The sequence below is a fragment of the Sesamum indicum genome, linkage group LG2 (assembly GCF_000512975.1).
Source record: "Sesamum indicum cultivar Zhongzhi No. 13 linkage group LG2, S_indicum_v1.0, whole genome shotgun sequence".
In the NCBI taxonomy this organism is placed as follows: domain Eukaryota; kingdom Viridiplantae; phylum Streptophyta; class Magnoliopsida; order Lamiales; family Pedaliaceae; genus Sesamum; species Sesamum indicum.
Window position 1 is genome coordinate 4,316,218 of NC_026146.1, and position 14,625 is coordinate 4,330,842.

Here is a 14,625-nt window from a genome sequence, read left to right on the forward strand (position 1 = left end):
GTTTCCTACCTTTCCACAACTCGAAAGGAGTACTCGTATTGTGTTTCAGAGGGACTCTATTCAGAATATGGCAAGCCGTATTCAAAGCCTCTCTCCACAAATACTTTGGTAACCCGGAGGTTAATAGGAGACTGTTAATAATATCTTTGAATGTTCTATTCTTTCGTTCAGCCATTCCATTAGACGAAGGGGAATACGGGGGAGTCTCTTCATGAATAATGCCAAAAGTTTGACAATATTCATTGAACTTACTCGACTCATACTCTCCTCCTCTATCGGACCTTAATCTTTTAAGTTTCTTACCAGTTTGGATTTCTGCTTCATTTTTAAACAAAATAAATTTGTCTAAGGCTTCATCCTTATTTTTCATGAGAAACACATAACAGTATCTACTGCAATCATCTATAAAGGTGATAAAATATCGTTTGTGGTCCCTGGTCAAAACTCCATTGAACTCACAAATATCAGTGTGAACTAAATCAAGTATTTTCGAATCAAGTATTTTCGAATCCCTTTCAATTGTGTTAGTGGAGTTCAAGGAAAACGAGTAAGTTCAAGGAAAAAGGTTTTCTTGCTTACTCTATAATTGAAATGAAACTCCTTTTTCCTTCCTCATTCAAATCTTTGAATTTCAAGAAAACCTTTGAAAAATCTCAACACAAAGTAAGCAAGCTCTGTTTCTCGATCTCATGCATGTCTGAAAATTGAAACTTCCATATTTTCTCCTTCTCATATTGTGCAGTTTTCCTATATTTTTCATGTTTGGTGTGGGGTTTTTGCTGCAAATTAGAATGATCTGAGTTTTGCATGTGGGATTTTTTTTGACATAGCCTTCACTGTCTTGCCTCACGCACAACCAGTTTTCTTGGTTAAGTCTTTTGTGTTCAGTTGTTGCATGTACGAGTTTGAGGTTACTGGTGGATTCTTCTATCTTTCTTTAAGGTGAGTGTAAGAGAATTGAGCAGTGAAAAATGGAAAAGAGTTTCGAATAATTCGGCAAGCGAAGTTGAAACCTTACCTAGTCTTGAAACTCTGTTATCTTAGATTTGTATGTTTTCGAGGGTTCAACAGGAAAACAAGGGAAATAAACCTCAACAACGTTCCACCTCCGTATGAGTTTTTGTAACTGAAGGATGAAAAATAATGAGTTTGGTACTTCTTTTTTGTTTTCCATTCTTGCTTGAACAAGTCATGGATGTGGATAGAAACTCGTCTACACTGACGAGGCGCTTTTTCATGATATCTCCTGCAAAGTCTGTAATCACTACTTTTCCAGACATTTTGCCTCCTATTTACAAAGCTAAAATGTGTGTATGCAAATGCTTATACAGTTGAACGTTCTGCACGAAACAGCCTGGCAATGGCAATAACAGGTACTAGTTTCTTCAAACTGAAATTAAGGTGCCATTTAACTTGATAGCTGGTAAGCAACCTGCTGCATGGTTGGTCGAAGCTGTGGATTAGCCTGCACACAATCAAAAGCCAGCTTTGCTGTTAACACCAGTAGTTCGTCCACTTGCTTCCCTGCAGGTGGGAGTCGAGTGTCCATCATGTCTTTCAGTAACGTGCTATGAGATATTGATTCTGATGATGATATGGATGAAATTAGATCTCCAGGATGCCTCCCCATGATCACTTCTAGTGCTACCACTCCAAAGCTGTAGACATCACACTTCTCACTCACTTTCATAGTGTATGCCAGTTCTGCATTCAGACACACATGAAAAGGAAACAGTTTCAACCACAATTTTCATAAAAGCATTATGTTAGGACAAAATACAAGTTGTGAAAAAAAATGAGAATGCACAAACTTTTACATGGTTTTTGAGATGAGTTGCATTATGTTTATGGTCGTTCAAGTTTCTCCACTCAAGGAAAAAATGCTTCGAGTGCATATGGTGGTTTTTTACTCGAGTCTTTATATGCATTAGTATATGTCCTATAGCAACATGAGCAGCTCTTACTATAATCTTGAAGGCCGTTGGCAGATGGATAAGTTATCAAAGTGAAGTAGCTATATAGGTAGGGAAGAGCTCACCCGGAGCTGCATAACCATAAGTTCCAGCAAAAGAAGTCCAGTTAGATGAGTCTGGGCTCAACAGCTTTGCTGTGCCAAAATCAGAAATGTGAGCTTCATTCTCCAAATCCAAAAGAACGTTCTTGCTTGATATATCCAGATGAAGTATGGGAGGTAAACAATTGTGATGCATGTAGGACAAAGCATTTGCCACACCCTTGACAACATTTATCCTCTCATTCCATTGAAATTCCTGTGCTTGTTCATCGGAGTTTAGTTTATCTGACAAGTTTCCCCCTTCCAAGAACTCATAGACCAAGAATGTGTGACGTGGATGCGAACAAAAGCCTAACAGCTTCACTATATTGCGATGGCGTATCTCTGTCAGTGCACGTATTTCATTCGTGTAACTTCTTGGATTCTTTGATCCACCATCATCTGAAACATGGAGCTTCTTGACTGCCACAATTTGTCCATCTGCCAACTCAGCCCTAAACACGCTACCCTGTCCTCCAATGCCAACATGATATCTGGGATTGAAGTTCTCTGTTGCTTCAATTATGTTTTCATATGCTAACTTACCATCAAAGCTCCACAAATCGAACAATTTTTCAGCTGGTTCTCTTGGGGCATCTTTGCTGCTGCTTCTATCTGCTCTTGAAAACAAAACCAGACTGATGATGAAAACTGAAAGCAAGATGCTTCCCAAAAGTACAGGTATCAGTACAGCAAGAAACTTTCTACTCCCTTGGTTTGGTTTAATTGACTGTATTGGCTTACAATTCCCCAGACCTGTAATGTTGCCACATAGGCCCTTATTATTTCTCAAGGCATCAAAAGGGGCCTTCTGAAATGCCCGGTTATCTGGAAGAGGACCGTCTAACTGATTATAGGAGATATCCACAGAAACTAAACTCAAGCATTGCTCAAAGCTTGAAGGAATGGAACCCGATAACCTGTTATGTGACAGTATCATAATTCCCAAGCTTTTCAGCTCTCCTAGCTGGTAAGGGATTTCACCATTTAACATGTTGTTGCTGAGATCAAGAGTTTGAAGATCTCGCATAGCTCCTAGTTGAGAAGGAATATATCCGGTGAACGAATTGCTGCTCAAGTTCAAGTCGAATATTTTTGTGCATTCTCCAACTTGTCCTGGAATTTCGCCAGTAAGATTGTTTGCCGCCAGGTCTAGTGATGACAGTGCCTTGAGCTTCCCGATTTCTGATGGGACGCTTCCACAAAGTTTGTTATCATTCAACAGCAGCTCCAGCAGAAAGGTTAAATTCCCCAAACTTCTGGGAATACTCCCAGTTAATAGGTTTGAGGAGAGATCTAACCTGTACAGTTGAGAAGCCCCTCCAAGCTCAGGAGGTATTTCTCCCGAGATACCATTGTTCGAGATCTTCAAGGTTGTCAGGTTGCGGTATGCCCCCCAATTAGAAGATAGCTCACCATAAAAATTGTTGTAACTCAAATCGATGTAACGCAGGTTCGGGTAGAAACCAAATTCTTCTGATATATTCACTGTAAATCTGTTTCTGTCAAGCCTGAGTCTCTGTAGGCTAGTGCAGTTTCTTAAGCTTTTTGGGACATGACCCGTGATCATGTTGTCATTTACGGTAAGATTTTTAAGTAACCCACCTAGACACAAATTGTCTGGCAAATGGCCTGTAAGTTTGTTTCCACTTAAAGATAAAGACTCCAAATGGTTAAGATGAACCATTTCTGGAGGGATTGAACAGGACAAGTTATTTACATTGAGAAGCAGCTTATTCAGCCCTGTCAAGTTCCCAATTGTAGGAGGAATACATCCCGAAAGCAAGTTTTCACTAAGGCGGAAAATAGTTAAGTTCCTCAAATTGCCAATACTAACAGGCAGCGGACCGGATATCTGGTTTTTGAACAAAGACATCTCTGTGAGCTCCGTTAAGTTCCCAATAGAAGAAGGAATAGATCCTGAGAGCTGATTTTCACTGAGGTACAATATTGCCAGGCTGCGCAAATTGCCAATGCTATCAGGGATTGAACAGGATAGCTGGTTCTTATACAGACACAGCTCTCTGAGTTTTGTTAAATTCCCAATGGCGGAAGGAATGCATCCTGAAAGCTCGTTCTCACAGAGGTATAAGAAGTTTAAGTTGGCCAAACTGGTAATTGAGTTGGGAATTGGACCCATGAGATTATTCTTTGAAAGAAAAAGTTCACTAAGTGACTCCAGCATTCCAATTTCGTTTGGGACATGGCAGGATAATTGATTTCCATACAAGTAAAGCCTGTTTAGTTTTGTCAGGTTTCCAATCGACGAAGGTATGCAGCCGGATATTTTATTCTTTGCGAATGATATGTAAGTTAAGTCCCTCAAGTTCCCAATAGAAGTAGGAATCGGACCTGTTAGGCTGTTGCTCGATAAATCAAGTTCTATCAGATGAGTTAAGCTTCCAATTTCTTGAGGAGCAGAGCCACTGAGATTGTTTGCAGCCATATGAAAGAATCTTAGGCCGGTAAGAAGGCCTACCTCGGGTTGAAGTTTGCCCGACAGATGATTGACAGATAAATTAAGATAAGTGAGCCTTGACAGGCCAAAAAAGTTCATGGGAAGGTTCCCAATCAGAGAGTTGTTCTGAAGATCAATGTAGTGGAGATGGGGCAATGAAGAAAAGTTCAAATCGGAAAGCTTGCCTTCTATACCGTAGCCGGTGAGATTTACACGCACAATCCTTCCATGCTTGTTACATCCAAGGCCAGCCCAAATGCAAGGCCTACTTGCAGTACTCCACGACGATAGGAGCGACTGGCTTTTGCTATCAAGACTGGCTTTCCAGCTCAGAAGAGCAAATGCTTCGTTTTCTCCTTCAGACAGATTCTTTGCTGCTGCATGTGATAAGGTCATGCACAGAAATGCAAGAAACAGAGATTTCATTGTTTCAGGCTAAGAGAAATTTTCTGTGGCCTCAGAAACTCTGGTCTGTGGCCGGATATAAAATGCAATGCCACAAGAATGATGGCATTTGAAAAGTCTTCTGTGGGGCAAGTCCTCTATGATAGTGATTATTATAAAACTCGTTTGTGCCATAGCAATGAAAAAGTTGGACAAATGCTGACTTGGCTTTCAAGACAATGACATGTCTGTGATCTACAGCATGCTGCACAGATTTTTCCCTTCTCCAGCAGCAGCCCACTACAGTTCAACATACTCTCGACTGTAAATAAGAGTAATTTGCAATGCTCACTTGTGTTTTAGTATAATTATAATTATTTTAAAAATTATTTATATATCTTGATTTTATTATGTCTCTTAACTCTAACAATCATGCAACAATTAGTTCAATTCGTAATTTTCATTAGGTTTAGATTCATTTTTTTGTAGTAATAAAATACTTTTTAGGGTCTGAACTATAATCTTATTTGTTTTTATAATTATCCAAATTCCTTCTATAAAATAAGTGGACAATTTTCAAAATTTCAAAATTTTCCACTCACCTTGTCCCATATTTTTTTTAATAAATTTTCAATTTCTATCCTTTTTTTTTTTAAAAAACGTAGAGCAAAATGAAGAATTCCAAACTTCCGTAAATTATATAATTTCATCAGATATTGATATATTCCATACCAAACTTCTAAAAAACTCATTGTAATTACCCATTTAAATAAATTAAGCAGAGAACAGAGGAAAGTTTTCAGATGCAGACAGGACTAATATGTTTTCTTGTAGGTTGTTACTTTCTCGACTTCTCTACTATATTATTCAACATGTTGACAGATTTTAACGCCGATCAAGTGTTCTTCCCCACATCTCTTGGACTCATCTGGGAGATATGTCGCAAGTTCAGTCAGTCATGCTTACTGAACTTGGACGCTCCATTTTCACTGTTCTCATATCAGCGAGATACAAAAGAAAATGAGATTTAATTGTTTTCCGTATCAGAACATCATCATTGTTCAACCAGATTCAGGTGTTGGCAGAGAACAGCGGATAACTTTCCAACTGAAAACTGTACTCTGAAGAATATTATGTCTTATTACATATCAGCAATGAGTAGCTGCAAGCCGGAAATGAAATCTACAAGTTTATTATTTTGGCTCTTCAGCAGCGTACAATGCTTTGATCTCCTCGACATCATCGTAGCTACCGAGGAATATTGGAGAACGCTCGTGTATCTTCTTTGGGACCAAATCGAGTGCCTGAAATAAGAATATGTTAGATTTACATTCGATTCGACAACCTTTCACTTTATTTGGAAAAATCGAGGAATCTTACCCTCTGCTTCCCCGTAAATGCCTGTCCTCCCGCTTGTTCCATCAGAAACGACATAGGAAAGACTTCATACAGCACCCTGTTTCATATAATTAGCCCCATTAATTTCTTTTGCGTTGATTATGAATGATGACAGGGACTATTTGAGCTTCTTTGGAGTGTGTGTGCGAGTTACCTCAGTTTTCCATTTGGGCTTTTCTTGTCAGCTGGGTACAGAAAGATGCCTCCATAAAGTAACGTGCGATGGACATCAGCTACCATACTAACAAAGACGAATTTTCAAGGATGAGCACAAGTTATCAAGTCACAGTGTTTGGTGATACATAGATCATAATGAAATAACACTCAAACGTAAACTTACGTTGAACGTTGGAGGCAGTTTACGTCAATATATGTTTTACTAACTCGTATGAACATTTCAAATAAATATAGGAAATATGGTAGAACCCTGATTTACTGAGTGGAAGTTTTCATTTACCTTCCAATGTATCTTAGAGATTTTGCTGGTGACCCATCTTTGGGGAACTTGCATTTTTCCACATACCTGGTTTTCACAAAAGTAAAATTAGATACGGTAAATCAAATAGAACATAAGACTACCATATTCAAAGATAAATACTTTGCTGTTGGACCATCCCAGTTCTTGGCATTTCCTTCATTAACAGAATATATTTTTCCTTTCTTTGGAATCTGTAAAAAGAAAACAATCCAACACTTGGTTAATTACAAATGGTTCTAAAACAGAAACAGAGACAGTGGTCCTGATAATTACATTGTAGTATATGGTGAAACTAAAAGTAAAAGAGTAGAGGTCTGAATCCTAATAATTTTCATTGTAATCATCAGTTATGTGATTCTCAAAGAATAAGTGTTACCAGAAGTCTTTAGAAACTGCCATGCGATTAGTGCCTCATACATAAAGATAGCATCTGAAAGTTTAAAACTGGCTAAACTACAAAAGCATCATGCAGTAAATCAACAAAGCCCAAAGTGATGTCTCTTTCTCCTTCAAGTTTACCTACTACGGTACCAGAGTGAATATGATCTCCACCAGAATACCATGGAATAAGGTTTGATCTTGATCCTATTCCATTCCAAAAATGGAAAGTTCGACACAATTGGGATTTTTTTTGGAATCATTACAGTTAGAAAAAAGAGAAGGTTTTTTTCTACGAGTTATGGTTTATTAAATTTCAATAAGTCATTTTTTTTTGGTAAAATCGAATACATGAATGAACAAACCTATCCAGAAGTTTTCGCAACTCAATCATAGATGATGGAATCATCAAAGATTTGACCTTTTCAAAAGTGGAAATAGGATCCCAGTCAAGTCAGTTCATAGATCTTGAAATGAGATATGCCCCACAATAATCAAAGGAAACTAAATGGTTTAGTCAAAATGAATTCTTGTTTGGGAAATGACAAGGGTGGAATGTGAATTAACCTTAATATCTGGATGAGTCAATATGAATTCTCCAAGAGATGGATCGAGTGTGAATCCATTAACTCCAGCTCCAGTACTCAGCACAAGCTGTAAAGTTGAATCATGAATGACAACTAAGAATTCATTATGGCGGTTTATCACAAAAACTGTAACATATGAAGGTCATTTTAGAGCAGACAATATATACCGTGCAAGAACTTCCATACATGCAATAGCCAGCAGCTAGCATATTCTTCCCGGGCTGCAACACGTCTTCTAGTTTTGGTTCACCTCCCTCTTTGATCATGTAGATCCCAAAGATCTATAGACAAAAGTGAGGTACCGATTAATTTCCACATTGTAGTATACACTTCAAGATATCATTTTTCTTATCAGTCGAGGCATGAACTCATACAGTTCCAATAGAAACACCACAGTCGATATTGGACGATCCATCCAATGGATCGAACACAACACAGTACCTGCATATTGAGAAAGGCATATTAATTGATGTTAATAGATGTGAAAGATTCAATACATAGCCTCTGAAAACACACAAATGCAGAATGTTCTGTCTGAGAGCAGGAAACACATACCTTCCACGCTTAGAGGGTTCCACGAATGTTGCCTCTTCATCCTCTTCAGAGACGAGGATGCACTGCCAGTGATTCACAAATTTATTAGCATAAATTAATATTTAATCCTTTATTGTTCTTCAAAAGGAAACATATTTCATGACATACAGTTCGACCACTGCTGACTAATGCCTTGATGAACACTTCATTTGAGAGAACATCTAGTTTCTTCTGTTCTTCACCCTTCAGAAAACAGCAATAAAATCAGTTCAGGTTAAAGCAAGAACTTATGATAACTGAAACTGCACATTCTTGTGAGCGCTATATGTACGCAAACCAATACCGTATTATTTTACCTGCACATTCGTCTCTCCAGCAAGACCGATGAGTTTGGCTAAACCAGCCTGCAAATCACAAAGTTGAGAATTGATATATTTATAAATAAAAAACCAACATGGACTATTTTCACCAAATTAGGTTCCCGTTAACGGGGCGATACTTCCTCAGAGCACAATCATCCTGAACACCCTGTAGTGGTCCACTATCCTCCTTATGTTATTCCCTCTCTCTCTCTGTAGAGCACCCAGCAATATATTCTCACTGTTTGAGAAGAAGTATAAATTCAAGTTGATTGTTTTGTCTCTGCCGAGTATTACAAATTGCAAGAATTTGTTCAGCTATCAACATTTTCCTCTCACTTGGAAATTACATTTATTCAAAGGCTAGGTTAGGTGATTAAAGCAACCAAATTGAGTGGGATTACAAGGCTTCATCAGCCAAGAAACGTTGAAAATTCAAATTTATGATCCCGAGTGAAACTAAATGGTAGCAACAAATTCGGATGTCTAAAAGACTTTCCTTTCCCTGAAAACTACAATGTTCATGAGCAGCAAACGTTACAGGTGCAAGAGAAGCATTTCAACATTAGAATTCATCCAGCACTGCTCGTAGACAAAAGAAAATTGCCTTTCAAGTTTCAACAATAGAAGTGAACATTTAAGACTATAAAATACATCGACAATTTTGATTGCATTAGACAAAAAATTATGTATCTATAGTCATAGAAGTTCCTCAAGATTCATTTTTTGTTATCTTATTCTTTCAACTACAACACCCCATATCTAGGACGTATCTCCTGCTTCTCCTACCATGTTCTGTATGAAAATTTTAAACCCACAACAAAATCCTCAGAGAAAACACCAGCTCAAAAACTGAAAGATCATTAAAAAAAAAACCCAATACAATCTAACGGAACCTAAACCCCAACCTTGTTAACAGCAGAGCAAACGAACTTGCAGCCAAGAACAATATGATTGAGCAAGATGGTGAAATCCCCGCGCGACTCCGGATGCTTTGACTGCTCATTCAACACATACCTAGTTATGGTCATCAAATCCGTCCGATGAGCCTCCGCCGCGTGATCCATCGTCAAACCACCACCCTACTTTACAAAATATATACGTATATATATGTTGCTTTGACTAAAGGCGAAGCTATTATATTTAAAACTCCAAGAAAATTCAGAGGGCCGGTGCATATATTATTTATGCCTGCGTATATATAGTAAGCAGAGCACGTTATCGTGTAATTCTTGGAACGTCGTTCGAGGAAGACTAACAACGAAATGCTGACACACAAAGTACGTGTGAATGTGTGTGGATAGGGATGGGATGAGGCAGTAGTGGAGGGAAAAAATGGTTGTAGTATTATTATCCCATGTCAAAGGGATATTTGGGGAGACACGTGGTGGCTATGGCGTGAGGGTTCGGCACCAGTGGTTGCCACCTTCACTGTACAACAAGATAGATAAATTCAATCCCTCCTCGTCTGTCCTTATTCCTCTGCTGCTTTTAATGATTCTTTGTTGTCTTTCCATCAATAATACTGATTTTTGTTCGGATTCCTGGTTGGAAGGATGGAGCGGCGGTTACTAGCTTTTTGTCTGATTCGTAGGAGGTTTTCACATGGCGGTCGACGGCTGACCACGACTGAGAGCTCTGTGAGTGTGGGCGCGGGTAAAATTGAGAGGGAGAGGAAATATTAAACGGGACGAGAGGATTGGGCATAAATTCGTGGATTTTTCTTACGTTCGATTAATTCTAAAAATTCACAAAGTACTATATAGGTTAATTGTTCTTGAATATACTAATAAATTATATGTACTTTTCTGATACTCACAGTAGTTGTTATTATTATTTGGTAATAAGCTTGTCAAATGTATGCACAATAATATTTTGCATTCCATATACAATAACAAAAAGTTTGACCAAGTGTATATGACAAATTTTAAAATATTAAGCAAATATATCACAGATCCCCTCCCCAATTCTTTGAAGAACTCATCAATGATTTCTCATGTGGACGTGGTTTGGTTAGGGAAATGAATGAAAAAGTTACTGTCTATAATAATTTTTTATATTTAATTTTTTTTATAGTTGTCTTATCAAATCATAAATAATGAATATGTGATAAAAAAAACATACTATATGAATATTTATAATGGTATGGGAAGTTTTATAATATAATAGAATATATATATTTATGGTAAGATTTACATATAAAAAATACTTGTATACCATTATGTATAATTTAATATTAGTAATATATCCATTAATGTCTTAGCTTTATGATTGCCAATTCTGTCTTAACCTTATGGTTAAAATTAAGATCTCATTAAAAAATTTAAGATCATGAATTCAAGTATGAATATTACCTCATTTTTGGTTAAAATTAAGATCTCATTAAAAAATTTAAGATCATGAATTCAAGTATGAATATGACATCATTTTTATATAAATTTATTATAATGATTATTTATATAATTTAATATGAACTTATTGATCAAATTGATATATTGCTTAGCTATTGATATTAATGTAATAGTTTAGTCACTGTTTCTGTTTAAAAATATCTTGCAAGAACTTGCAGGGTTATGTACTTCACATTTCTCAGTTGAAAATAATTACAAAAATTCAACAAAATCCTTCTTCCTCCAAGAATTTGATAAGGGTCGAATCAAATTAGACTCTAAATTCTGCATCATCACTGTTAAGAGCGACGTAATTTGCGACTGGGAAACGATAAAAAGGGAACCATTTGTCTTTTCAACTCGTGATAACCCCAAAGCCTGGACGGAGATGGACATTCTTGCTCCATAATCCTATGAGCATTTGCACCTGACATTTGCTTCATAACCCCAAACTCACATGGTTGCAATAAGCAAACTAAGAAATAAACAATCATACCATTACGATGCTAGGTGCACTCCATCCCAACTGCATACAGCTCGGGTCCACCTCATTCTAATGCGATCAACCAACTATGTATGTTGAATTGGAGCAGGCTTATATACTTGACTTGAGCTGTCTGCTTACCTGGATTCATTTGTACCTGAACTGGAGGACACAAGCACTTCGACCATGAATCCCTCAGGTGTCCACTTTGGGGGAACTGAAACCCTCAATCTTGGTCTCTGAGTGGGATTCTTGTTTCTAGTTGATGCTTGGCTACCATTAGCAACGGACCTGCGATCCCATTAAACAGGTAACGATCAAAACTCTTGTCCAAACCCAGAAGAACCTGCCAAAATGCACTCCATACAACAAAACCAGTACTACAAAGATGCTCAACCTTTCGAGGTTAATGTTCATTTCCTTGATGACTTGATGGAATCAACACTTATAAACCACCTCCACTTTGATCTTGAGCATCAAAAGCTCTCCGAATTTGTATTTCTCTGTTTTCAAGTTTGTTCTACTCTTGGCTTTGGTGTCCAGAGCAAATGAGACTGCTTCCGACTACCCAAGTACCTATATTGGCCACCTAGGGCATTTAAGATACGGCTCAACCTTGCCATAGATGAGCGACTCCACCAATGTGAGGAATCCAACTTCCAGAGTTGTTGAGATGCCCTTCCGAAATATGCCACCCCCAAAGTCAATCTTTCCATCAAACGCATTAGCAACAGCACTCCCAGAAGTAATAGGTTCACATTTCCTATTTGGGGAATAGTAACATCAGATATCACACAGACCAGCAAACGAGCGAAATTACATTCATCATGATCAAATAAAATACAGAAGGATAAGAGACCTTGATCTTTTTCCCTCTGAAAGAGACAAGAAAATATCTGTTGCCTCAGATTCATTCTTGGACAATCTTCTTGTAGCCAAATTTGATGAATTGCGTGAGACAGGACTACTGTACTCCGCTGGAGAAAATAGGAGATAATTCAGTACAGAAGCCTGCCAAAGGAGGCAGCTATGAGCAGGAGCAGAAGGGCCTTCAAACAAAAGTTGATTATATCATCTCCAGACATGGCTTCACCATCATATCAACTGCGATGCGTGACTGGTATTACAAGGTAAAAGACAAGTTGATCGTGTCCTGTTTGGGAGGAGGCAACAATAACTTCAATTTCTTTATCATGCAGCGTAATTCCTCTAATTTGTCCACCTCCCCCATCTGCACCAAAACCCTTTCCAACATTTTGAACACTATCAAGCTCACAGTCCTACCCCTTTCCAGCATTTGTTTACAGCAAACAAAGGCTTCTTCAACTCTCCCACGGGCGCAAAGCCCCGTCACCAGGAGATCTAGTGCATGGCTGTGTGGACAATGCCCTTTTTTCATCAAATAATTCCACAAATCCAATCCCAGATCAACCCTGCAGTTCTCGCAGAAGAACTTGATCAACATAACAATCGTCCGTGTCTTTGGCACAAACTTTTTCTCAACCATTTTCACATAAAGTGTAGAAACGCCACCGATACCCTCTGATCTCATTAGCCCCAAAAACATGGTATGATATGTTACATTGTCATGTTCAATGTTCCTCTTCTCCATTTCGTCCATTAGAGCTGTTGCAGAGATCACATCCTTCGATCTGATGAGAGAACTCAAAAGAGCATTATAAGCCGCAGTATCTGGTTGTAAAGATCTTTTAGGGATATCCTCAAACAATTGTTTAGCCTTTGTGATATTCCGAGCCACCCCAGCTCCATGAATTAATGTGGTTATAGTTTCTAATGAGGGCGCACAATTTGCAGATTCCATTGCTTCAAAAAGTCTTAGAGCATCACCAAAATGCCCTTTCTTACAGTATGCGTCAATTCTGATACTATAAGTGACACTATTTGGTTTAAAACCTCTTCGAATCATCTCATGGTAGAACAACTCTACTGCAGTAACATCACCTGATTCTTTGAACCCCAACAGCAAAATGTTCATGGTCTTGGTGTTGGGAGGAAATTGGGAATGCATCTTGTTGAACACAGCTCTTGCTTCTTTCATCTGACGTTGTGTACAAAATGCTCGGAGAAGCACATTAAACTCATTTGTCCAGAACTTGTTCCCTGAAAATATATCCATCTGCATCTTCTCAAATGCTGCCAGGGTTTCTTCATAGGATTGGAATTTTGCTATTCTCGACAACATGATGCTCATGGACTTGAGAGTGAGCAAGGAAGGGTGGGCCTGCTTTATTCTTTCCATCAACTCCCAGGCTTTGTCAAAGTAGCGCATGCGCGTAAGTATATGGAGCGTCTTTTCAAAAGCATCCGAACTTGGATTGTACTGCTGATTGTGAAGGCAATATTTAAAGAACTCATATGCTTTGAGTCCATTTGAGTGTGCGGCAAACAATTTACCAAGAACCTTTTCAACAAATGGAGTTGACAAAGCAGCCTGTGGAATTCGAGAGTGAAGGATGGGACTCAGCGGCTTATCCGGGAAGGGATGGTCATTAATAATTCTAACAATTCTTTCAATTTCGGTATCCTTCTCCATGGACAAATGAAGCTGGACAATTTTCAGATTCTTATTGATGCGGATAAGTTGATTGAATTTATAACTTCGGCTTGTGAGAAGCATCATGACTTTGATAAACTGAAATTTTCAATGTAGTCTGTCACCAATTCATCGTACCAGAGCTCTGGACCTGTAAAATGCAAATGTTTTTCCATGAGTTTCAGAAAACAAAACCACCACAGCAATTTAGCCAATGACCCACAGAAACCACTAGCTTCTAATGAAACAAGATCTTGTAAATAAAGAAAACCACATCGATGCGTCACAAAAACGAAATAAGAATTGAACGGATGAAACAATCCATTGAGAAAAAGTATACAGATGCAGAACTACTAACTAAAACTAACTATGCTAGTTCAAAGATTTCTAGAGAAAACATTCATTCAATAATAAGAAGGTACCGAATAATGAATCTAGCCCACATATTTATTTATAGGTTTACAATGAACGATCCTAATAGAATTAGCCTAGGAAATTAAATCCTACTCAATATAATTAAATTATAAAGTAGTGAATAAAGAAAACTGTACTCCTATGATAAATATAA

The 14,625-nt window shown here is 38.0% G+C and overlaps 3 protein-coding genes across 6 annotated transcripts in view; all 3 read right to left on the reverse strand.

Moving 5' to 3' along the window:
* LOC105155431 (probable leucine-rich repeat receptor-like protein kinase At1g35710) lies at positions 1,102-5,070 on the reverse strand. Its single transcript, XM_011071306.2, has 2 exons — positions 2,039-5,070; positions 1,102-1,704 (listed from the first exon to the last, which is right to left on the reverse strand). Exons 1-2 carry the CDS (start codon positions 4,935-4,937, stop codon positions 1,409-1,411), a joined length of 3,195 nt encoding a protein of 1,064 aa, XP_011069608.1. The 5' UTR covers positions 4,938-5,070; the 3' UTR covers positions 1,102-1,408.
* On the reverse strand, positions 5,905-10,310 carry LOC105179554 (fructose-1,6-bisphosphatase, cytosolic). The gene is made up of 12 exons (XM_011103205.2): positions 9,538-10,310; positions 8,627-8,674; positions 8,439-8,513; positions 8,292-8,353; positions 8,111-8,177; positions 7,904-8,017; positions 7,717-7,803; positions 6,892-6,962; positions 6,751-6,816; positions 6,448-6,534; positions 6,276-6,351; positions 5,905-6,199 (listed from the first exon to the last, which is right to left on the reverse strand). Exons 1-12 carry the CDS (start codon positions 9,694-9,696, stop codon positions 6,089-6,091), a joined length of 1,023 nt encoding a protein of 340 aa, XP_011101507.1. The 5' UTR covers positions 9,697-10,310; the 3' UTR covers positions 5,905-6,088.
* The window catches only part of LOC105179562 (pentatricopeptide repeat-containing protein At3g61360), a 4,779-nt gene continuing 1,318 nt past the window's right edge, over positions 11,165-14,625 (reverse strand). For 2 of the 4 annotated variants that reach the window (XM_011103211.2, XM_011103207.2), the window contains one exon: positions 11,165-14,208. In XM_011103211.2, coding sequence (XP_011101513.1) covers positions 12,627-14,144 — 1,518 coding nt within the window. In that variant the 5' untranslated portion in view covers positions 14,145-14,208 and the 3' untranslated portion in view covers positions 11,165-12,626. The remainder of the gene's footprint in view (positions 14,209-14,625) is intronic. The other 2 variants (XR_849317.2, XR_849316.2) reach the window with 2 other exon arrangements.

Excerpts from the sequence above, each read along its gene's own strand:
- LOC105179554 (XM_011103205.2), bottom strand. The coding sequence starts at position 9,696 with ATGGATCACGCGGCGGAGGCTCATCGGACGGATTTGATGACCATAACT. Across the intron at positions 8,178-8,291 it reads GAACCCTCTAAGCGTGGAAG|GTACTGTGTTGTGTTCGATC; the intron begins GTATGTGTTTCC and ends CTCAATATGCAG. Across the intron at positions 6,817-6,891 it reads TGGGATGGTCCAACAGCAAA|GTATGTGGAAAAATGCAAGT; the intron begins GTATTTATCTTT and ends TGTGAAAACCAG.
- LOC105155431 (XM_011071306.2), bottom strand. The coding sequence starts at position 4,937 with ATGAAATCTCTGTTTCTTGCATTTCTGTGCATGACCTTATCACATGCA. Across the intron at positions 1,705-2,038 it reads TTATGGTTATGCAGCTCCGG|AACTGGCATACACTATGAAA; the intron begins GTGAGCTCTTCC and ends GTCTGAATGCAG.